This window comes from Ciona intestinalis, unplaced genomic scaffold, assembly GCF_000224145.3.
Source record: "Ciona intestinalis unplaced genomic scaffold, KH HT000094.2, whole genome shotgun sequence".
In the NCBI taxonomy this organism is placed as follows: domain Eukaryota; kingdom Metazoa; phylum Chordata; class Ascidiacea; order Phlebobranchia; family Cionidae; genus Ciona; species Ciona intestinalis.
In genome coordinates, this window is record NW_004190416.2 from 58359 (window position 1) to 78171 (window position 19813).

The 19813-nt window shown below is 37.3% G+C and overlaps 1 protein-coding gene and 1 long non-coding RNA gene across 2 annotated transcripts; one reads left to right on the forward strand and one right to left on the reverse strand.

Moving 5' to 3' along the window:
- Positions 1 to 2: 2 nt before the first annotated feature.
- LOC100179881 (eukaryotic translation initiation factor 3 subunit A) lies at positions 3 to 12008 on the reverse strand. The gene is made up of 21 exons (XM_002130594.5): positions 11850 to 12008; positions 11564 to 11754; positions 11008 to 11147; positions 10399 to 10562; positions 9984 to 10183; positions 9449 to 9657; positions 9022 to 9193; positions 8067 to 8267; positions 7628 to 7744; positions 6933 to 7127; positions 6394 to 6531; positions 5653 to 5862; positions 5227 to 5331; positions 4432 to 4545; positions 2811 to 2933; positions 2363 to 2516; positions 2017 to 2188; positions 1668 to 1838; positions 1165 to 1260; positions 526 to 792; positions 3 to 278 (listed from the first exon to the last, which is right to left on the reverse strand). Exons 1-21 carry the CDS (start codon positions 11896 to 11898, stop codon positions 209 to 211), a joined length of 3258 nt encoding a protein of 1085 aa, XP_002130630.2. The 5' UTR covers positions 11899 to 12008; the 3' UTR covers positions 3 to 208.
- Positions 12009 to 15173: 3165 nt separating this feature from the next.
- On the forward strand, positions 15174 to 16857 carry LOC101242108. Its single transcript, XR_717622.3, has 2 exons — positions 15174 to 16122; positions 16478 to 16857. It is a non-coding gene; the product is annotated as an uncharacterized LOC101242108 (long non-coding RNA).
- Positions 16858 to 19813: the final 2956 nt, after the last annotated feature.

The window sequence follows — 19813 nt, forward strand, 5'->3', positions numbered from 1 at the left end:
ACTCCAATGCAAGAACTTTATTTTCATACCAGCCAAAAAAGCAGCGAAAACACAAAAGGATTCAATATTCTGTCACCTTTTTTCAAAGTCAAACCCAAAAACCAATTTAATAAAATTTGTCATTTGTTTAAGCAAAAATAAGCTCCCAAAACAGAAAATTATATATCTACAATACACATGACAATACAAATCAAGATTTTCCATGATTTTAACGACGACTTGAACGCCAATCATCACGGCGATCATCTTTCTTTGGTGGTGGTTGATCTGACCGAATCCTAAAACAAGGAAGTTTTTGTTTTTCTAATTAAAAAAGACATAAAAGGTAGAAATAAACATGACAAAGATACAATTTGGTTAAATTTAAAAAGGCATACCATGTTTACTGTTTAGTTTTTATAATTAAATAAAAGCATAAAGGTATAAATATAACAGTTTATCTATTTAAAAAAAGGAAATAAAAGGTTTTATTCAACTAAAAAAGGCATAAAAGTTAGGTTTATTTAACAAAAAACAAAAGTTTACCTTGGGCGCCATGCTCCAGTAGAAGGGGTTGTCGTTCTTTCCTTTGGTTTCCAAGCTTGGCTATCTCCCTCCTTTTTAGAGTCTTGATCCGAAGCATCCCGTCTCCATGCTCTCCCTGGCGATCCACGTCGCCCAGGAGGAGATCTCCGTCTCTCTGGCGATGCATTACCGGGAGGGGACACACGACGGCCAGGAGGAGAGCTTCTTCTTCCTTGAGGAGATGTTCGACGAGGAGAAGGGGATCTGCGCCTCCAGGAATTCTCTTCCCTTAAAAACAAAAATATTTTAAAAAAATTCTGTTACCTCAAAAACAAAAATTATTTACAAATTCTTTCTATCAAAACAACAAATGTTGGTTAAAATAATTTTTTTCTATAAAAAAATCTAATTGTTATATTAATGTAGATAATCTTTTAGTGAACCATCCAGTAAAAAACAGTGTATTTCCGACAATTTATCCGCCAGTATTAATAGGCTTACGTTTATTTGCCCTTCCATTTACAACGTTCCCAATAATGCATTAAGGGCTTTCTGATAAATTACTTGGTTTACCACTATAATTATACCAGAATTAAATATTCGTAACACACATGGCTAAACGGCTATTTTCTACGCAAGTGATGCCATATATTTGTTCACCTGGTAGGAGCACCTCTGGGTGATGGTCGATCTGCTTCTCTTTGGACAGTACGAGGACGCCAAGCTCCTTGGGATGGTGGGGAGCGGTTTCTTCCACTACAGGAGGAAGTTCATTAATAAAATTCTGTTTAATTCTATACGGGTTAGGAACTTAGAATTTAGCCGAAATTGGGCCATTACCCAAATAATGTGACTAGTTCAATTCTATATTGGTGAACACCTGGGGTTCAGTCCAGACCTGGCCCATTCCAACAACCTTGTGCGTCCGAAAGTGACAAGCTTGGGATAGTAAAGCCCCTTGTACTAGTTCAGACTTTGGGATCACTGGGTTGAAACAATGCCAGTTACGTGTATTGCCCAAGAACGCATACACCCAAAATAATATTAAGAAGGAAATGAACCACTTTTTGGGATAATGGACAATTCTGGCATAAACCCAAGAACCCTTGGCATGCCCCGCAAAATTGCTTACCCACAAAATACAAATAAACCTTCCCACTTACACATCGCGGGTAGGAGGACCTCTCCTCCAAGGCTCTTCCGACCGTTCATTTCTCGTATCTCCTCTTCCCCACTCTCCTCTTTCACGAGGAGCATCGCCTCCTCTTCTCCATGCTCCTCTATCCGCATCGGTTTTCGGAGTGTCCCGTCTCCAAGCAGTTCGCTCCGGAGGTCTGTAGAAACCATTTGTATTACCAACAACTTTTTTATTTAACCATACACAAAGTAACATACATAGTAACTTATAAGCGGGCATGAGGTGTATGAAACAGAACACCAGTGTTGATGACTGTCCTAGCCCCACCACAATAAGATATAAGTTACGTTCAATTATATTGACACCAAGCATACCTTTCAGACTTGGTAGAAGCAATGTTTCGTTCCCTAAGAATCCTTTCTTCAATTTCTCTCTCTCGTTCACGTTGTAGTTGCTCTTGGTGTTCCAACGCAGCCATCTTTGCATTGTACGCTCTCTTCTCTTCTTCTTGCTTCTCTAACTTCATCCTTTCTTCTTCTTCTCTCTCTGTTTAAAAATTTCATAAACTAAATGCTTTCAAAAATTCATTGCTACACACACATATATTCAGTTGAGCGTTCCAAATAAAAAAACTTATAAAATAAAACAGTGCCAAAAAGTCACCGCTACACGATTATATAACTTATATAGATGACCTAAAATTTATCCCAAGAAACTTACTTTTCTTGATCTCTTCATCTTTCCTCCTCTGCTCTTCCTCCTCCCTCTCCTTCAACCACTTCTGCCTCCTCTCCTCTTTCCTCGCCGCTCTTCTCTTTGCCAACCTGACAGCTCGTTCTTCAGCAAGCAACTTCTCATAAACAGCAAGTTTCTCCTAAACGAAGTAAAACACCAATTAAAACATTCATTTCTTCAACATTTTGGCCAAAAAATTGTACAAGATGACAAGACTGGCTACAAGACAAAACAAAGAAAAAATAAATTTTAAAAGATTCAATCACTCAAAATGTTGTCACAAATCCTGTACGAACTGACAGACTTGCTACAAAGCTGGGAAGAACAAGTTATTTTTCATCATCTCTGATTCTAAATGAGGTTTTGTTGTCGTTTCCAGTCTCGTATCATACTTGTCAACTTGTAAATTTAAAATTTGTAAAGGGCTTAAAACCTGATATATTGCACTTCTTGTTTGTCGCAGATGATCGAGAAACGCTTCCTTGTCGTCATTCATGCGGATCATTCGCTTCTGATGTCCGAGGGCAAGTTCTTGCTCTTTCTTCAGGTTGATAATCTATAAATAAATCCCATGAATTGTACTGAACTACAACACACAGAACTATTAAACTATATACAAATTACTTATCGAGCATATATATATTCAATTAATTATGTTAAAAAACTGAGACTCTTAAAATATTTCTACATATCAAGAAGTCTTAAATTGAAAATGTTCCAGGATTATAAAATGCAAGTGATACAATAGAACCACAGGCATGGTAAGATCCTGTGTTAATCTAGCAGCTAGTTCCAAGGTAGCACACAACATCAGTACAAGTTGTTGCCAAGGATAGTAACCGCATAACCGTATCCCACACATTCCCATATATAATCAAACTTAAACATAGAACTGAAATTACAGCTCTGAGGTCTAAACAACATCCTTTAAAACAAAAAAAAACAAAAGCTATTTTAAGCATCAATGAAAAAAGCTATGGTATCACTTTTTTGGATGCGTGAGGTCCTTGAGTCTAGGATTTAAGCCAGATTTGACTCTTAACATCATAATTATTATTTATGCATATTGTGTCACACAAATCTTTGTACCCCCTCAAGATTAAAATTCTTCAAGCTTTGAAAGTTACCCACACATATTCATATCAACATTAATCCCAAGACTTAAACAACATCATTTACCCTTTTGTAATTAATATCACAATTAGTAAACATACTGTATGTAGGGCTGTGGATTTTCCCTATTTTTGTTTAACCGTTAACCTTTCAGTTTTAACCGGTTAACCGGTTAACCGATACAAGTGTAATCCTAATAAAAGCGTCTTGTTTATCGCTTTTCTTTCGCGAATTTAAAGGCAACTTTACGACGTACGTATGGACTATGCTTGCAATACACGGGCAAACGTTCTTAACGTTAAAGTATTGCTTTCCTATTCGTATTCAAACCTGTTTAAAGCACCTGCCTCTAAATAATCAACGTGTGAATTGCAATTATGACGCAGTTATTAACGTGTGAATTGCTATTATGTCGTAATCAATTGCCAGGTCAAACAATCGCTATTATGATGCAATGAATCCACGTGTGAATGCCTGCTTTTGTCGTAATAAACACGCTGCTTGGCTCAGGAAAACATTTAAGTTGTGTATTACACCAATATGATGTTGCAAAACTAGTTAGCCTGCGGTATTAACAATCAAGATTGATGGCGTAATCGCCGTTGTAGGGCACGATCAAAGCAACAGCGTCCCTGCGCACTCTGTCTTATTGCAAAACAACAATCAACGAACACGTGCCTTTCATGTAAATAAGACAGATATTGATATACGTTTATGTCCTATGACGTCATAGTTCGGTTAACGACTTGAACTTTTCGTTAGCGGTTAACCGAATAGGTTCGGTTAACCGTTAACTTTTCCACAGCCCTAACTGTATGACACAAACACTTCTACATTTTTATTATTAATATTCTCCAACCTACTCTCTCTAACTAAAAGTTACCACAAACACATATTTTTATGCCTAAAATTAATCCCAAGATATAAACAAGGTCCTTTACCTTTTCTTCTTCCAGTTTATCCCACAACTCGGCATCCTCTTTAATCTTATGCTTGAACCTTTCCTTCAACAAAGGGATCTCCTCCAAACGCTTAGCACGCTCGAAATAATCAACCTGGGTAGAAATAGCATAAAATAAGTTGGCATTGAATTCGTTGGTGGTGTACGTTCGGGATAAGTGTTTAGACCATGTGGGACTTGGGCACCAAACCTGGGGTGGCAGGGTAGGCAGGCTAACCCTGAAACTGCCTGCATCATTTTAAAGTAAAAAAAGAGATTTATTTTATGGTGCAGATAGTTTATTATGCTTGCTAAAATATATATTTTTACAGCCGTCTAAAGAATATTGTTTTTAAATGCAGACTAAACCATAGAAGACTATAATAGAATTAGTATGAGGATTGTACATCAACTTAACTAGGGCGAGTTATACAACCCACCCACTCTCTGTGATGCAACAAAGCAGCAATTCACGCTCGGAATCAAAACGATCACGAAACGTGAAACACAAACTTTGTAAGTTTAATTTCCCAACAACGTAACACTTGTAAGCTACAACAAGCCAAACAAGCTGACTGGCCGTTGAGACAAAAATAAGCACAAAATGGGCCATTTTGCCCTAAATGCGAGGACTAATGGCATGCCACGCTATGGGCCTCACCCACAAAGAAATGAGGCACAAAATCACTGATTTTCTGGTCAATTTTTAAACATAACGCACCACTTTTAGGACTCTTGTCCCTTGTAACTAATTACAAGACCCTCGAATGCAGTCACATTAATTACATCGAATTACCTTTTTCTCTTGAGCTTTCAAGCGATCTTGTTTCTCCTTCTTCTCTTTTTCCATGGTCGCCATCTGTCTCTCCATCAACTCATCAGGATCGATCTGGTTGAAAGTCTGCAAGAAAAGAAAAATTAAACTTTTCTTAAAAAGTTTCCAATTTAAATATTGCGAATCGTTTTAACCATTGTTAGGTTTCTATGTCGCTGTTTCGAATGCGGAACAGTATGTAAATATAAGTTATTGCAGTTATGGTTTGTCTGACTAGCTATTCAGTGTTAAGGTCAAAATAACGGAATTTATGCTGTAACATTTTTGCTTATAACTCGCACCCGGCAAATATATTCATTCAACTCTCTTCGTTCTTTAAATATCATGATCTTCGCAATCGTTTTCGAAAAGATAAGTAACCAATATTTTATTAAGTTTATCACCAACCTCCAAATCAATGTCCTTCAACATCTTCTGTCCAATCTCGCTCTTCCTAATCATTTCCAGACGATCGCTCGCGTTCTTCCGTTTTTCCTCTTCATCTGCATCTTTCCTCCGTTGCGCTTCTCTCTCTTTTTGCTCCTTGCTCAACCTCTCTTGCTCCGCAGCCTTCACCGCCTCCTCCTGCTCCTGGATTGCTCTTTGCTCCTTCAGCTCCTAAAAAACGAATTAAAAATCAAATATAAACCACCAACAAGCATATCTCAAAACCAATAAAATTATAAATTGAAAGGGCGGGATTTCAACTTTCATTTTTCATTAAAAACTGATGGAACTATTTAAAAATAAAGTTTTCTTTCTTTTTAGGAGTTTTGTTCCAGGAATATAAAATGCAAGTGATACAACAGAACCACAGGCATGGTAAGATCCTGTGTTAATCTAGCAGCTAGTTCCAAGGTAGCACACAACATCAGTACAAGTTGTTGCCAAGGATAGTAACTGCATACAAAACAAAATACACCAAAAGATATCTCGAAGAGGCATTTCGAAAAAAAGAAAAAAATGTTTATATATATATAGAGAGAGAAAGAGAGAAAGAGAGAAAGAGAGAAAGAGAGAAAGAGAAAGATGCTCAAATGTGATCTAAAAACACCAACAAAATGAAAAAACGTTTGTGTTTAAAAAAATCTCACAATAAAATATCTACAGCTTTAATATATCACACATTGTATCACACATTTACTTTACCTTCTCATGATTAATATGCTCCAACCTTTCTTTTCTTTCCTCAATGACAAATTTACGCTCAAGTATTTTCTTGTGTTCCTTGCCCTGAGTTTTCAGGTGATACGACAACACAGTTTGTTGCTGTTGGTCGATCTCATTCTGTGAGGAATATGTAATTCATAAGATGATGAACGAATAAAACATGAATGTAATTGTGGAAAACATTAGTTTATTCAATATTATCTGTAGATACAAAATTCTGAGTTGTGAGACGCTGTTTTAATGTTTTTGTAATAATAATTCTGCTAATTTTTAACACACCACTTTTTATTTTACATTATTTTTATTATAACAATTGTGCTAATTGCTAAATTTTAAGCCTAAGCAGCATTTAGGGTAAAACTCTTAAATAAAAGTTCCGCATTACATTAAGCTTATGGGGTAATGAGCCAATTCTGGCCTAAATCCTAGAAACCATAGCATACCAGCTCCCAGACCTCTCACATATAGAATAGGATACATTAAACTTTGAACAAACCCACAACATTGATGCGTCCTACCTTATGTGCTTCCCCATTAAGCATCTGGTTCGCCACCAGCAGTGCGCGCGCCATGGTGTTAAATCTGTCAGATACTCGCTCACTTGGGAGGGCTTGAAGACGGTTAGTTTCGAAGAATTCATCCTCCACGTAAAGTGGGGATGCGTTTAGGTCGGTTCCAAAACTTAAAGCCCCTCGGTTGTGGTCGAGTCGCACCTGTTAAAGGGGTGAGGTTATAAAGTGAAAATGTTTTAAAAAATTACAAAAAAGTGTTCCAAGTACAGTAAGTAAGGATTTGAAATTATACTTTGGCAAGTGTTTCTAGTTAAAGCATTGTAGATAGGTTCTTTGCTAGAGTACTGTTTTGGACCACTGGCCACACAATGGCCGTGGGTATAAATTTGCTAAAGACACTGTAACCAAGACATTAAGTTTAGAACTAAAAGTCTTTATAAACACTTCTAGTTAAAGCATTGTAGATAGGTTCTTTGCTAAAGTACTGTTTTGGGCCGCTGGCCACACAATGGCCATGGGTATAAATTTGCTAAAGACTTCTGTAACCAAGACATTAAGTTTAGAACTAAAAGTCTTTATAAACACAAGCGTTGACTTAAAAGAACTTTTTGCCAACTCTAGCCCTGGTCCCCATGGCATGCCACTCTGTAAGACCTTACCCATAAAGACTAAACATGATCATAATGAAGTTGAGGATTCACCTGGAGTTGGCCGTTCCTTGCTGCATCCACGATGATCCTCTCCAGTTGAAAGATGGAGCAGAATGGAACGAGTTTCCGAAGATGAGAGAATTCAATCGTCTGATAAACTTGTGAGACCTGGAAAAATATGAAAACATGAAACTATGCCTTTTTTTACTAAATTTTACATTTAGTTAAAAACAAACTAGGTTGAAAACGCGAGATGAGTCACTTTTTCTACAGTATGCCCGGTAGCAGAAGTAATACAATATACATCAGATTACCAAAAAGTCAAACTTATTTCAGTTTCAAACTTTGGTGTAACTGGTCATTTAGAAAACACAAAAAAACTTACCAGTGAATTATAAACTCAGATTCGATATTAAACCCTATATTTGTGGTAAACTTTTGTGTAGCTGGTGAATTAGAACACAAGAAAAACAGTGTATTTATAACTTGCCTGCTGGAGAACTTTAGAAACCACAATCTTCTGCAAGTATGGGATGTATTGGACCAACTCTGGTTCCCTAGTTTGTTCTTTAATCCATGACAATGTACAAGACACCCTCTCATAAAGTTTACGAGGATGGAAATCAACCTCCAACCACTGGTACAGCTCACGGATTTGCCGTGGTACGTATTGTAACAGGTTGAATTTCAGCTGTAGAAAAGAATGCACTACATTATACAAAACTAACGAAATGGGGCTGCGTTTAACAATCGTCTAAGTTCTGACAGGGTTGTACACTACTCTGGAGACTATTTTACCAAATCTTAGCAGAAGCGTGATATGGATTGTTTCAGTTATGGATTAATTAGGAAAAAATCGATTTTTATAAAACTTTATTGCCTTTTTTCTCGGGGCAATGGGCCAATCTTCGCCTAAATCTTAGAACCCATGGCATGCTACGGAGCTTGGGGTAATCGGACCTCACCGACATAGAATAAAATAGCTTTTTTATTAAACATATGAATGTACATCAGCTTGACTAGGGCCAGTTATACAACCCACCCACTCTCTGTGATGCGACCAAAATAACTTTGAAACTTAATTTACCAACAACGTAACACTCTGAAGCTACATCAAGCTAAATGAGCTGCCTGGTCGTTGGGTGTTTGGGGGGGGAAATCTAAACTTATTTAAATTTACAGAAGGTGCTGATGGGAAAAAAATATCCAAATATCCTACTAGTTGAGCTTAGCCTTTCAAAGTGTAATAGAGGTTGAATTCTACAGAGTGAGGTACACCATAGGACCTGAGATAATAGACCAGGATTGGCTAATTACGGCATATATATTTCAAAACAGTATAAGTAGGGGAAAAATCTGGGCAAAAACTTGGGCCTCAAGGACCTCACCCATATAGAATAAAATAAGTAATAAAAACTTTGAATTAAAGAAAAACAACGACTTACAAAGTCATCGATGAGCGAACTTCTTGTTGGTGGGCGATCCAAGCCAAGAAGTTTCGACAAATTGAGATGTTTTTCAATAAGTGCTCCTTCCATGTCTAAAAGTTTCCCAATGCCGTGTTTTTGTTCGGTGATCGGGATCGCTAATGTGGCAACCAACATAAGAGAAGCCATTCTGAGGACCAAGGGATATGTTTTACACAAAGGCATATCCAAAGTAAAAATATAATTAAATCTTAAATCTCTGTCTATTATAAAAAAAATTTATATACATAAACACAAAATTAAATTTTGTACACTTTTTGGCAGAAAAGTTAGTGTTTTGATCAGTTAGCTTACTCTCAAAGAAAAAATAAAGGTGTCATAAAAGGGCCAAAAAACAATAAGTTTCTATAACAGCTGAAAAATAATTAGTTGATCATCTGCATACCTTGTCAGATCATCAATTGAAGGATTTCGTTTCATGTCCTTGGTGAGGTGGAACAACCGATGTCGTGTGCAGGCGTGAAAGAGCATGTTCTCGGCTTTCCAGAAGACAAGAGAAAGTTTGTTGTTGAAGTTAGCGAGAGTTTGTGGTTTTGGTGGACGCTTGGACAAACTCATTAAGTAGTGGATGTCTTCAACAGCCTTGAAAGCTTCCTATGGGATAACTTGTTAACATTTAAGTTGCTTTCGATACATATCAGAGTTTTTTATAAATAATTTTTAGCGGGCAATCTGATATAAATTGATTCATAGATATGGTCTTGCAGGATGGCAGATGAAACAACGAAATACAACTTTTTTCATACCAGAGCCGTTAAAAGATCATTTACATTATGCCCGAGAGCAAAAGTAACAGAATATTTGTCTTATTGTTCAGTCAGATTGAAAAATATAGAATGTTTAAACACTTTGTTTGTAACATTAGCAATCAAACAATCATTATTTTCTGACACAATATAACAAAATTTGACCCCACAAACCTGCCAGAGTTCGATCTGTATCGCTGCGTCCAACTGAGCGATCCTCGTTTCCAGGTGAAGAGCTTGCGTCTCTGGGTTCGTGAGATTTACCGAGAATTGAGTTCCGTGACGTTGTTCACTAAGCTTCACGTGATTACGAAGATTGTCACACAACTTACGGAACTCCGTACGACGATCGTAGTTCAAACAGAACTTGAAAGCTGGTGGAAAAAACAAGAGTTGAATTATTACAAATAGGCTATATACATAAAACTCAGTAGTGTTACTACCAAGCATATAAAACGAGATTTGAAAGGAGTTTAAAACGCTGTTACCTTAATAAATGCCAGAAGAACCGTTTTAGGAAACAAATCTAAAGTCAACACTTTAACAAATAGGTAAAATTAAAACAAATGTTTCACCAATTCACACATACCCTGCTGAGCAATGGTGTGGTACAGGCGTTCCACACGGCAGTTGTTGCGCAACAAATCCAAACACTGCCGATAACTCTCCCATAAATACTTTACCCACGGGGTAAGCATCAAACGATCGGTTCGATCCTGCGTGTCCTCACCAGTCACTGCGCGCAGCAGCATTCTGAAGCAAAATGTCAAAAAGTTAGGAATTGCGTTAAAGCAGGGAGCTTTTATAAAATTTTATTGGCTTTTTTATTAAACATATAAATGTACATCAGCTTGACTAGGGCCAGTTATACAACCCACCCACTCTCTGTGATGCGACCAAAATAACTTTGAAACTTAATTTACCAACAACGTAACACTCTGAAGCTACATCAAGCTAAATGAGCTGCCTGGTCGTTGGGTGTTTGGGAAAAAAGATTTACCCCAAATTTACAAAAATGACAGCCAATAATACCCTGTCTGCTCAATTTTGGTAATTTCCAATAAAACGTACAGGCTATTATTTTTAATCCGCCTAATAAATTGAAGTGTCCAAACTTTTTTACTTTTTTTTCCCTTCTGTGCCAGTACAGACTGTTAATTTTTAGAATGACCGACAAAATTGAAGTTTCCAATCTCACCCCTCTGGCGATTCAATCATATCCAAATCCTCCACAAGTTTAAGCGCAGTTTCTGCCGATTTCTCCCGAGCTTCCTTGGTTTTCTCTTCAGCCAGATCAAGGTAATGGGTGACGGCATCTTCCAATGACTTGGTGTTCACCTTTTCAATTACTTGTATTAAATAAGGGGTTAGGCTGGTGCAAAGTGCAAGAGGTCGTGAGATGAGAAGCTACACCTCACTTTAGCTTTCGGGGTTACCACGAATGTAACTTTGGGGATTGTTTTTATGTATTTTAGGTATGGCTTGCAATTCAGACAACCCATTAGTGACCAGTGGGTTGGAGCAATTGTAAGTAAAGGGCCATACACAAAAGTAGTAACGATTAGTTTCGAACCCATACCCTATGGATTACAGGGAGGCACAATAAGTTCTTCGGATGTACCATGCACGTTAAAAGATTCTATTTTCATAAACATGTTTGCATTTAAATTAAACATACATTACATAATGTCTTATCTTTTCCAACATACTTAATTTAAATAAAACTCATTTTTTAATCACTTTGATTAACTTACCTGCTGGCAGATGATCTTATACTGGTAAAGTCCCTCCTTAGCGGCTTGACTACGTCGCAGATCAACGCAGAGGTCCAAATACTGTCGTATGATCGGCTCATGCACTTTTTGCCACGTGCGATGTTTTTTACTGCGCAACACATCGCTCAAAACGTCCAAGGCAGGCTTTAGTTTGCCAACATCAAGAAATTCTATGGACAAAAAAACGTTTAAACAAAACCGTATGTTTTAAAACGTTAAAAGGAAGTGCTAACATATGGTATTAAAATATAAGATAAAAACTTACCGTGCGCCTTCCGAAGGGCATTTTCAGGCCTCTGAAAATACTCAGGCATATTTGACAACTTTTTAGTCGCTTAGCTCTGAACTAAACAGATATATAGAGTTAAAACATTTCCGAAATCGCGCAGCAAAAAAAGAAATTAATTTACCACCACATGGTCGGACTGTGACGTAATCGAACTACGGGTGCCGTTATCATTATTCCTAACTCCTGTAGAAATCCTATATACATCAGAGGTAAAAAACGAACACAGTTTGACAATTTTAAAAGTGGTAAAAAACAGAAAATCTTATTAGAAAACAAAAAATTTTCACAAATGTAATAATTACCTTAAAATTCAGGTTAAAAAAGCACGTCACACGTGTTGATTTAAGACCAAAATATATACAGTAGGGTAGGGGGAGATGGGACACCTCTTACCTCTATTTTATCGTGTCATTTAGTAGTAAACAAAGAACATTCAATGAATTATAAAGCTATACCCACACGACTCCTATAGAGCGTTGTTAATTGTTTGAAACACGTTCAGGATATTTGAATATTATGTGTTAAAGGTGTCCCATCTTCCCCCACCCTACCTATATATGTGGGTCGACGGCAAAAGTCGATACTTTTTACTAAATTTTACTAAAACTTTATTCTAGGTAAAACCTTCTAGGTTGCAATTAAACAAGCGAGGTTAACGAATGGTCCCACAATTACAGAAAAGATTAAAATCGCTATTTTTAGTGAGGTATTTATATAACATGCCGTGCAACTGAACGTGTGTATAAAGACCCACAGGATCTAATTATTTCTACAGTTTCACATTATATTGCAAGGTATCCTACACATTCACTGTTTTAGGATATTTCTAAACAACTATTACATATTAAGCAAGTTGCAGATACGACTGCAGTTCAACAGCCCATTTCCAAGAAATTGTACGTAGCTTTTGAGCGTGGCCTTATAAGAATGCTAAGAGGCAATCAAGAAAATAAGTTACAAACGTGACATGGCCTATAATTTCCACATTGGCAAATTGTATAGACTGATTACATTCGCATGTAATGAGTTACAAATACGCCATGAACAATAATTTTTACCTTAACAAGTTGTGTACATTGATTCTACATTTCCATTTAATGTGAGTTACAAATGTGGCATGGGCAATAATTTTACCTTAAAAAAATTTATAGAAGCCATTTCTACTTGATACAGTGCAGCAAGCAGTGCTGAAATACTTCCGTGTTGGATTGCAATCCATCAATTCAAACTGGCGCATACGTAACTTCCTGTCACAACGGCAGAACAATCAGTTTGTTCATTATGGCCCTCGAGCCTGGGTAACTAGTGAAATCAGATAGCGGTATTAAGCCTGCAGACTGAGTAATGCTAATTGTTTTGTTTATTATGAAGCTTATTATTAAATGTTAAAATACACACATAGTGAAGAAATTTACGCAATTTTAAACCTAAGAACAGGACTATAGTATTTCATTTGATTGTAGGCCGAAATCTGTTTTAGTAATGGTGCTTATCATTAAGTACTTAGATATGCACATATTCAGTGAGTAAATTTAAGTATTTTAATCTTTAAAATAGATCTAGTATTTGAGGTGAATTTATGCCGAATTTTGTTTGCAATATAGGCTATTATATAAAAGTAAGGAAATCTGAAATGTCAAGTTCCATGTCTCTTGGTCCTGGCACGGGCAGGCATGACAAAGTTCAAGACGATTGGAACAACCGAGAGTATATTGAACTGGTGACTGGCTGCATGAGAAAAATAGCAACATTTCTGAACGAATTCGATTCGTCGTGTCGATACCGTCTCGCTGTACTGAAACAGAAATTAGAAAGCCTGGAAAATAAAATCAATTATATAGAGGCAAGGGTTGACGGTTCGCCGACTACTCCCGCCACTTAAAATTAGTTTAGAAAGAACAGTTTTACCATGACACTAATGCTGGTGTAAACGCTCAGTATAAATGTACATAAGTATATGTGTCGTTTTTTATTGCGATACGCCGTAGTTTTTTTTTATATTATATTCTTTATGGGTGAGGTCCCGTGGTGTACCACGCCATGCGTCCTGCTAGGATTTCAGCCAGAATTGGCCCGAAACGTTGGAGTTTAATAAATCAAATAAAAATAAGCCAAATGTTCTTTACCTATTCCTGCATGTTTTGATTGCTATCTTTAAAATCGATTGAGTGACGTAGACAAATAAGACACTGGCTTTGTGATTTAATTTGAATTTAATTTATTTCATGTTTTATTTAATTTTGATTTAATTTTCTGCAGTATGAACAAAGCTGGGCGTATGTTCGATATAATGTGAAACTGTAACTTGCTTTATCTTCGCGAAGCTGGAAAACAGCAGTTGTTATAACACGGGTGTTCATCTGTCCCAGACACCTCGGGCCTGCTTACAAGTTACAATGTATGTTACTTTGTATGTGTGTTTATTTGTATGACTGACAATTTGGACAACCTGTTAGTGACCACTGAAGCAATATACGCACTTTTTAGCACTATTTGAATGGTAGCGATTAGATAGAAGCGAATTTATATATTGAAGCATATCGACAGATGTATGAGAAGAAAAACGCCTAGTTAGATGTTACGAGCGCCTTCTTTCAGCAAAATCAATTGTAAACGTGCCTTTAACTACTGTCGTTTTGACCGTTTTCGTTTTTTATTTATTATTGAATTATGCTACGTAATCGCAGATACCAGCTACAATGTTATTAATACAATACGATGGGTCAAGCAATTGGACCGTTTTGTATGAAAAATTCCAATATTTAGGCGGGTACATCAACAGAGGTATAGGCTAAACTACTTCACTTAGATCTTACTTAATTAACACAAAAGTGTTAATTCGATGGTATCTCATATTTTTCACAACCTATTTAAATGGATTGCGTTCTACACACAAAACTGTGGGACGCTGAAAACGTACCGTTTATATATCGATCCGGTTTATAAGATAAACAGCTATATGTTACACGTATACGCCTATAATGACTAATAGGTTTATAATACAGCATTGGAAGTACTGTTGTTAAACCGATGACTCAGAATATAAAAACCACTATGTTTATTTTAAATTGCATGTAATTGGCTTCTGCTGCTGGTTCGGCACACACGTATTATCGGCGTGTTTCTATATATTACTGGTTGCAATTTGCGAGAGCAAGTTACCTCACGCAAGCACATACAACGTACAATTATAAATAATAAATGAGCCCGCGGCGTTTTCGCAGGCCGGTGGTCCCACGCTCATGCTTACCTGCTGCTATAAGCACTAGGTCAGTACAGTACAGCAGTGCAAATTTACGTACATTTCGATTTTAGTCCTACATTCGTCGTATGCGGCGTTTACCAGATAAACAGTGACGTGCGGCAGCAGTTAATTTGATCGATCGGGCAATACCGAGCCATTTATCAGTAGAAATCGAATAGCAGAGTCAGTATATATATGTAAGAACCGCACGTACACCTATATGTCTCATTACATACTGAAAGCGAATACGGGCGGTGTTGGCTTTACCTTTGGCACAGGTCGCTAAGCTTAATGTATAAATTCAACATAGAATACCTTGTTAGAGGTTGTTGTTTGTAGATCGTAGAGTGTTATAATGAACCGTTACTCAGCGCAGCGCAAACACCTACGCGAAACTGGTAGCAAAACTTCCAGTTTGCCCGCATTTTACATGATAAGCATATAGATTAAAGAACAATGGAGGCAGGTGAGGCATTTTCCGTTCCTGGGAGAAGAGACTGCGATTATTGTGTGCGAGCAGCACCAGTGTGTGTACGGTACGACCCGAAGTGACAAACTACTGTTTCCGGTTCAAGTGATTGTTCCTTAACTTCTTGCGCCAGCAGTCTGTATAGTATTGTGGGACGTTGTTTTGTTTATTGTTTTCTACTCACAGGTAGCCTCTGCCTATAGCTAAACAAAGTGTGTGTGTAGTTCTGTATTAAGGACACTCGTTTTAAACACGATCGCAGCAAAGTCATCGCATTCGTGGTACTTTCCATAAGAGCCAAGGCTTCTGGATTGCATCACAAATATAAAGCAGTTTAGCCAATTGGGAAGCTTTATAACTATTAATCAACTATCTTAGTTCAGTTTTAAACTCATCAAAAAGTAAGGCGTTGACTTTATAAAACTTATTCACTTCGTTACAGCTTAGAAACGTCGGCATTACTGATAAAAACTTAACAGAGGAAATTCATAAATTTAACAAAACTTTTGCAATCGTTTCAAGCACAACAGATTCAGGTAGTAATTTTACGATCTATTACTATTTGGTCTTTTTCGTATGTTGTACTTTGGGGTAAGATGGCATACCATTATCAGCTATGTCCCATATTTCCCAATTGCAGACCGTTTAGAGGTTCTTAACCCGTTTGCTTTGCCGCACCCATTTCTAATTATCAACCAATTATTGTACCTCCTTTTAGAATTGCTTATATGGAGTAAACCTAACCAACCTTAATGATTCAGCATCCCCGTTACCTCCTAGGAACATTTCTCGCTCCTCTGGGTAAAAACTCTGGTTTACAGCCTTTTAGAAATTGAAAAAAAACAGTTTTTTTTAACAACTTAAAAAGGTATATATTTGTTTAAATATCAGACCACACCCGGTATCACCAGAAACATGGCTACACGATCCGTACGAGAGCTAGAGAAGCAAATCGAAGAACTGAGGTACGAAGCAAACACTGAGAGAGTAAAGGTATCGCAATCCTGCAAGGAGCTGATGGATTACTGCGAGTCACACGCTTCTCAAGACTATTTTCTCTATAAAACGGACAAAACCAACCCGTTCAAAGAAAGCAGATCACCCTGTGTTGTTCTCTAGCGCCAGTTTGCGGTCATGAAAATCTGTGTGTTTGTGCTTGCCGCGTTTTATGTTATGTAACCCGGCCTCCTTGCAATTGGCTGCAGGTTGGGATTCAGCATGCTTCCGATTGAAATAAAATTGTTTTAAATCGAATACAGTTTGATAGTAACCATCTAGTGCTACGAAATGGTAACAGACAAAAATCAAGTCCATTAACAAATTGTGTAATATAAGAGAGATATATTTCGCCTAAATGGCATAGTCAGTCGCTCAGGGTCAGATTGGCAAAATTTCGTACTGTTACAGTTTGATAGAAAATGATTTAATTTTAAAAGAATACGTACTGTATTCGGTAGTTAAAAACCCTAAAGATCGTCATAAGTTCAATCGGTATTAATTGTTTTGCTGAGTGAAAACATGAAAACACTTCAAAACGTACAGTTTGGAAAAAAACGATACGATTTACTTCTTATAATTTTTTTGTTTACTATCAAATGGGACGAGAAAAGAGAATGCAAAGGTGTCCCACCTTTCCCCATCCCCACCACTAAATTTCTGTAAAATGCATGAAATATACACAACAATAAACTAACCACTTGCTTCTTCAATGTGTAATACCCAGTATTAATTAATGACGTTGTCGGTACGAGATCTACATCGACATGATATGGATTGATCGAAGCCGGGTTTAAATATTTTTTCTCCATACGGGACAGACAATTATTGTGGCCAATAAGCAGATTCGATCCCAAAAGTGCACGGATTATTAAATAGCCTTTTTCTGCCTGCGTTCTCTCGTTTCAGCTCTCTCATTTCGTGAGACGGTGGTTGATCAAACAAGGGTATTCGTAAAGGGCCCTTGCCGCTGAAGGACATAGCTTAGGCCGTGGTTGTACTATATAGAGGCTATACTATATAGCCTAAGGGTGTTCTCTACATTTTCTTTTGTACTTTCGCAGTTCTGCTAGAGAGAATATGTCCGACGATAGATAGGGAATTATAAGCAGCGACCTGATTTGCTAATGAGTTTTGGCCAAATTTAACAAACATCTCACGAGGATCGGTCCAATTTACGCATTTTGTGAGTTCTGAAATTTCTTGTTTTTTTCTGTGTTTTACAATGGATGGCCGACAGGATCAACATCGGCAAGCAAATCCAAAACAAGCATCTGATGGAAGGGTACAAGGTCGACCGAATGGCGAACACGACGTGCTTAGAACAAGCGATATCTGCCGTGAATTAATTGATTTCTGCCAGTCCCATGCACACGAGGATTATCTATATCATAGATCAGGTTCTAATCCCTACAAGGAAAAAAAGAAGTACTGTTGCATTTTTTAGCCCGATATGCAAATTAAACTGATTAATATTTTAAGAAGCCGTTGAATCGCGGCCTCGCCTTTTGTTGTTTCCCTTACTATACCTTCGTAAATAACGTATATGCGGTATACATATGACTGAATTTATACAAGTTATACGTTCGTACGCATATACTTCACTGGGTTGATTTTACTTTCTAACTGAGTCTTTTATCCTATCACTTCAATTTTAATGTTTCAAAACCAAAGGCGTTTTCTTATTACATATCTTTCCGCTTATATGAAGCTCGGTCTACTATAGAGCTTGTAATTTCAAACGTTAATTATAAGCCCGTATCTCCTGTGGGCCGTGTATGAGGCTAATTCGACAAACTGGTGGACAATGCCCTTTAGCAACACCACACAGTACTATATGTTCTTCTACAATGCACCTAAATCTGTTTTAAGCTATATATGCTTTCTGGGTTTATATTGAAAAAAGGTACTTATGAGTAGCCTACTGTGGGGTAAGATGGGACACCTTAGCACATAATATCAAAATATCCTGATCGTATTTTAAGAATTCGGTCTATGGGAGTCGTAAGGATACGATTTTATAAATCTAGGCATGTTTTCTGTTTACTACCAAGTAAGAAAAGAAAATAGAATGGAACAGGTGTCCCATTTTCCCAGCCCTACTCCATAAACCACCAAATTTCGTTCCAAATAAATGTTAATGTTGTTCGCCTCATTCTCTTTAAGGTTTTCAGGTTTGCTTATTATTTATCTATTGTTTTGTTGTGAACATCGTTTGATTTTTGTTTACCGCCAAATATACACGTATGGGTTATAAAACGAACCAGTATATTTGTCATTTTGAATCTTTGCCAGAATTTGACTCATATCGACCGAAATTATTCAAACTGTCGTGACCGATGAGAAACAGATGTTACATCGATTAAAGCATTTATTATCAAGACGCTACAAAGCAGGGTTGCAATAATAAGCAGTAATACAATTCGAAATCGAAAACACATCCATCGGTTCTTGTTGAGCCAATTTCTGTCGCATCTAAGACAATTGCTTAAAGGTCAAGTGTTTTGGATACTGACAAACTCAGTTAGAATGGATTCCTTTCTTTAATATAGGAATATTCGACGCCTATCCACCTTGAAATTCAAATGAGAATGGTAAATAGCGCAGTTTTCGGGGTAGAACAAGGGAAATAAAAAAACGCTCAATTTTGCACTTGTGCAGCATTGTAAAGGCAGCAGCAGCCAACAATGTGTGCAGAAATATCGACGCCACAGGTTCTATAGCATTTAAATATAAATGTTAAATACCGTAGTTTATTTTAAAACAAAGAGAATAAACAAAATGATTAATTTTGCACCTGTGCAGAATTATAAAGGCAGTAGCGGCCAGCAAGGTGTGCTTACATAACGAAGACTTGTTTCCCGATCGATTTCTACATTCGATTTCCCACCAGGCGCCTCGATCAATACGAACCGGGAATAATAATCACTGTGTCTACTGCCGACCCAGACTTCCCAAGACGTAATTCAGGACATGAAAGTAATTACGAACACCAGCCAACTGACTGAACAACTCACGACTTAAACCCGGCAATCAATCTATGACAAAGTTAAATCATTACTCGCTGTTGAATCAGCAGTGTCATTCTGCAGTTTGCTACTTTGTGCCAATGAATGAACGAAGGAATGAATGTAACTTATTTTATCCTCGCGTGGCCGAAGAACGACAGTCGTTATCACACGGGTTTAACACCTCGTGCCAGCTTACGAGTTACCATGTATGTTACTTTGT

Excerpts from the sequence above, each read along its gene's own strand:
- LOC100179881 (XM_002130594.5), bottom strand. The coding sequence starts at position 11,898 with ATGCCTGAGTATTTTCAGAGGCCTGAAAATGCCCTTCGGAAGGCGCAC. Across the intron at positions 9,658-9,983 it reads TACAGATCGAACTCTGGCAG|GAAGCTTTCAAGGCTGTTGA; the intron begins GTTTGTGGGGTC and ends GTTATCCCATAG. Across the intron at positions 2,517-2,810 it reads CAAGAAGTGCAATATATCAG|GAGAAACTTGCTGTTTATGA; the intron begins GTTTTAAGCCCT and ends TACTTCGTTTAG.